Source organism: Sapajus apella, unplaced genomic scaffold (genome assembly GCF_009761245.1).
Source record: "Sapajus apella isolate SASKATOON/1434 unplaced genomic scaffold, GSC_monkey_1.0 scaffold47, whole genome shotgun sequence".
NCBI classification, from domain to species: domain Eukaryota; kingdom Metazoa; phylum Chordata; class Mammalia; order Primates; family Cebidae; genus Sapajus; species Sapajus apella.
The window spans coordinates 1,399,557-1,403,601 of NW_022436987.1; the positions used below are offsets into that span (position 1 = coordinate 1,399,557).

Here is a 4,045-nt window from a genome sequence, read left to right on the forward strand (position 1 = left end):
AACATCAATATTAGACAGATCGATGAGACAGAAAGTTAACATCGATATTCAGGACTTGAACTCAGATCCGGAACAAGTAGACTTAATTAACATTCATAGAACTCTCCACTTTAAATACACAAAACATACACTCTTATCAGTACTATATCACACGTATTTACAGGTTTAAATGAAATATTGGTTGGCTGCTTGTTAATTATTTTCTTCCCTCATTTTTTTTATGTCTCTATTATTAAACACAATTACAGGCATACCCATTTTTAGACTACATTCTAGCCCGGGCAATAAAGCAACACCCCTGTTCTCTCTCCCTCTTCCTCCTCTTCCTCTTTCTTCCTTTCCTTTATTCTTTTTCTTTTTTTTTTTATTCTTTTTCTTTCTTTCTCTCTTTCTTCCTCTAAAAAAAAAAGGCTGATGTGAGAAGCATCAAATGATAGAGGAGAGAGAGCAAAATGAGAATAAGTGCTTTTCAATAAATAATGAGCAGTTCATTTGGGCTACAGGGGCAGAAAAAACAAAGTTTAAGATAAGTCTAAAGTATGTTAGGGCTAGAATATAAGAGGTCTGCAATTAAAAATGCTGTAACATAAAAATTTTTAAACACTGTAGAGATGTTAATTTTAATACAAGTCATTCAGCAAAGATAAGCTTCAGTACAAATGAAAGTAGAATAGTCCAATTGGGACAGTTGTCAAACAATGCTTGGACAAATGATGGACTTGAAATCTTGATTTTCATCCCCCAAAGAGACAGATTAAGATTGATTAATCTTCCTTGGAGATACTGAACTGTGTGGCATCATTAAGAAGGAAATGGCAAAATAGTAGAATACACTATACTGTGAAAAACAAACCCTAGAACTTTCATGTCTGGAAAATTTGTTTGCAGCTTTGCCAGCTGCAGCTCAGGAGGGAGGCTGCAGCAAACAACCACAGAGGGAATGAATGGGACCGTCCGTTGTGCCTAGGATGGGCAGTTCAAGGTGGGATAGGAATGAGTATTATGACGACACACAGATGAAGATGATGAAGAAAAGAACACAAAGCACTTCAAACAATACAACTCCTCCCCAACCTAAAAATCCTAAAACGTTGTCAACCTCCTTTACAAACCGAAAACTGAAGGAAGCAAATCTAAGTAGAGAGAAATAATAGGAAGTGCTGCCTATTATTTCAGGTGGTACAGACTGAAAATCTTAACTGGCTCTAGGAAGAACTGAGGAGCCAGTGAATAGCACATCTGACTCAGGTGCCATGAGAGAGAGTCGGGGTGTTCAGGACAAAGCACTCAACCCCACGTTGTTCCAGGGTCAACATCTGTACTTATCCCAAGCAATGTCTTCATGGCACCAAAGCCAGATAGCTGTCTGCCAAGCTGAATCAGAGACAGGAAAGGAATCACTGTCATTTGCAAATCAGAAGACAGGTAGATCTTTTTAAATGCATTGTATAGTTTGTCTCTAGTGATCAAACACTTACATTCTAATACAGCTCCATTTGTCAAAGGTTTGGCAAGGTTCTTTGTTACAAATCAGATTAGGAAAAAATTCCGTGGTAATCATAGAATCCAGGAAAGGGAGATTTCCTTTCAAGCAACAGAAAACAAAGATCCACAAATGAATGTGTTCATTGTTAACTGAGATATTGGGAAAAGAAGAATCAGAACTCAGGCCAGGATTTAAAAGTGAAATTTTCTTTCCAGCATAAAAATAATTCCCTATTTTTCTATTTTTCATTAACAACTCCAAAAGTGGATCTCATCCTTCCTACTCCTACAAACCTCCTCAGCAGGTTCTGGATTCCCTGCTTGATCTCCTTGGTTCTCACACCATAAACAATGGGGTTCAGAGCTGGGGGAATGAGGTGGTGCAGGATGTTGAGCAGGATGGGGACGTCAGGAGGAATTCTCTTCCTGGCCAGGTTCGTGATGACCAGAACCAGCAGCACTGTGCTGAAGAAGAGGATGAGGATGAAGTGGGAACCACACGTGCTCAAGGCCTTGGCCACAGCACCCTCTGCCTTGATCCTTAGCACAACTTTCAGTATAAAAGAATAGGAGATAAAAATAAGGATAAGGTCAGAGCCCAACAAGGTCCAGCCTGCCACAAACTGGTAGAGCTGATTGAAAGTGATGTCATCACAAGAGAGTTTGGACACAGACAGGTTAGTGCAGATGCAGTTCTTGATTGTGTTTCCTGCACAGTATCTGAGCCGTGCAGAAAGCATGGGAACAGGAAGAGAAACAAAGGCATTTCGGGCTATAACAAAGACCACAGCTCTAGCCACAAACTTGTCAGTGATGATAGATGGGTATCTCAATGGATGGCAGATGGCCACATAACGGTCATAGGCCATGACCATGAACGTGCAGGACTCCATGGTCAGAAAACTGTTCATGATGAACATCTGGAGGAAGCAGGCAGGGAAGCTGATTGACCTGAGATCAAACCAGAAGATGGCCAGGACCTTGGGGATGACGGTGAGGCAGAGCACGATGTCCAGCAGGGAGAGGAGGCTAAGCAGGTAGTACAGGGGCTGGTGGAGAGAGGCCTCCAGCCGGATGGTGATCAGGAGGGTGGCGTTGGCCCCCATGGCCAAGAGGAAGAGGAGGCTAAGGGGCAGGGACAGCCAGTGCTGCCAATTCTGGAAGTTGGGGAAGCAGATGAGGAGGAATTCAGAGACTGGGGCAGTGGAGTCATTGCTGGGTGATGCCATGTAAAGTTTCCTGATCAATCTAGAGACCCAGAGTACCTTAAAATGCAGGAGAGAAGTACAGAAACATAAAAATTATATGTTCTAGATGTAGTAGAGTTTGGGTTTCCACTGAGACGCTTTATCTGTTCTAATAAAGTTTTTAAAATCACGATCATCCTCCCTTATATTTAAGCAAGTATGTATCATATGCCAGCCATAATGTTTTATATTCATTATCTCATTTCATCCTTTTAAAAAATACTAAAGTGTAATTAATATTGTTATCCTGATGTTTTAAGAATAAAGTAGAGATAAAGGAAAATTGTAAGAAGAACCTTCTACCACCACACAGTTTAAAAACCAGCAATCACAAATATCATTTATTGTCATGCATTTATATGATTTCAGTACACTTTACTAATTTTTACTTTACCCTGTATAATGATTTTTATTCATTCGTTCATTTCCCAACCCACTTGTTCCAGATCAGAGTTACAGGTGGTCCAAGCTTACCCCAGCAGCTTTGGGTTAGTTCCCAAAGCTCAGGGAACCAATCCCAGACAGGACACCATTGCTTTACAGCGAGCACTCACACACACAACCACTCAGTCACACTGGGACAATCTAGATTTAAGCTGTACGTCTTTGGGATGTAGAAGGAAACTGGAATACCTGGAGGAAACCCAGGCAGACATGGAGAGAACATGAAAACACCACACAGACAGTGGTCTTTGCCTGAAATCAGTATTTTTTTCCTTAATGTTATAATGACACAATGTTGTGTGAAATGATGTTACATGAGGACCTGCTCTCATCAGATGAGCTGAAGTTCACCAAAGATGAAATAAAAGTCAGGGAGTGAATTTTAGGCAAGTAAATCTTTGCAGGAACCCACTTACCTGGTAAGTAAAATTACATGTTCTTCCTTGTGACCAGGATCCAATTATCCTTAGCATATGTAATCTACATTCTGTAAACTCATCTGCTTTGATTCCAGCTGTTTCTTTTGTGGGTATCATTTGTTTTCCCTGACTACTAAATGAAGAGAGAGGCCAAGTAGTAAGGAGGGTAACAGAAATGGCTGTCACTACCAAAGGGACAGAAAGTAACCAAGGAGTCATGGCAGGGTAAAAGAAGGAGACCAGGAAGCGTGTAATCAGCATAGCTACAATGACTGATCCTTTACCTGTAAAGCCTTCTCCTTTCCAATAATCTCAAGTATAACTACTCTGAATGGCTTGATCTATTCAAACAAGTGAGAAAATAGTGTTTTCTTAGTTCCTGGACAGAATGCTAAAGGTGGTAGTACATAGCATAAACAAAAACCATTATCTTCTGAGAGCTTACCTAAC

At 40.6% G+C, this 4,045-nt stretch overlaps 1 protein-coding gene across 1 annotated transcript; it reads right to left on the reverse strand.

The window, feature by feature from the left end:
• Positions 1-1,581: 1,581 nt before the first annotated feature.
• On the reverse strand, positions 1,582-2,907 carry LOC116525338 (olfactory receptor 56A4). The gene has a single exon (XM_032241142.1). The coding sequence runs from the start codon at positions 2,712-2,714 to the stop codon at positions 1,725-1,727; it is 990 nt and encodes a 329-aa protein (XP_032097033.1). The 5' UTR covers positions 2,715-2,907; the 3' UTR covers positions 1,582-1,724.
• Positions 2,908-4,045: the final 1,138 nt, after the last annotated feature.

Bases quoted from the DNA above. Each gene is read 5' to 3' on its own strand.
- LOC116525338 (XM_032241142.1), bottom strand. From the start codon at position 2,714: ATGGCATCACCCAGCAATGACTCCACTGCCCCAGTCTCTGAATTCCTC.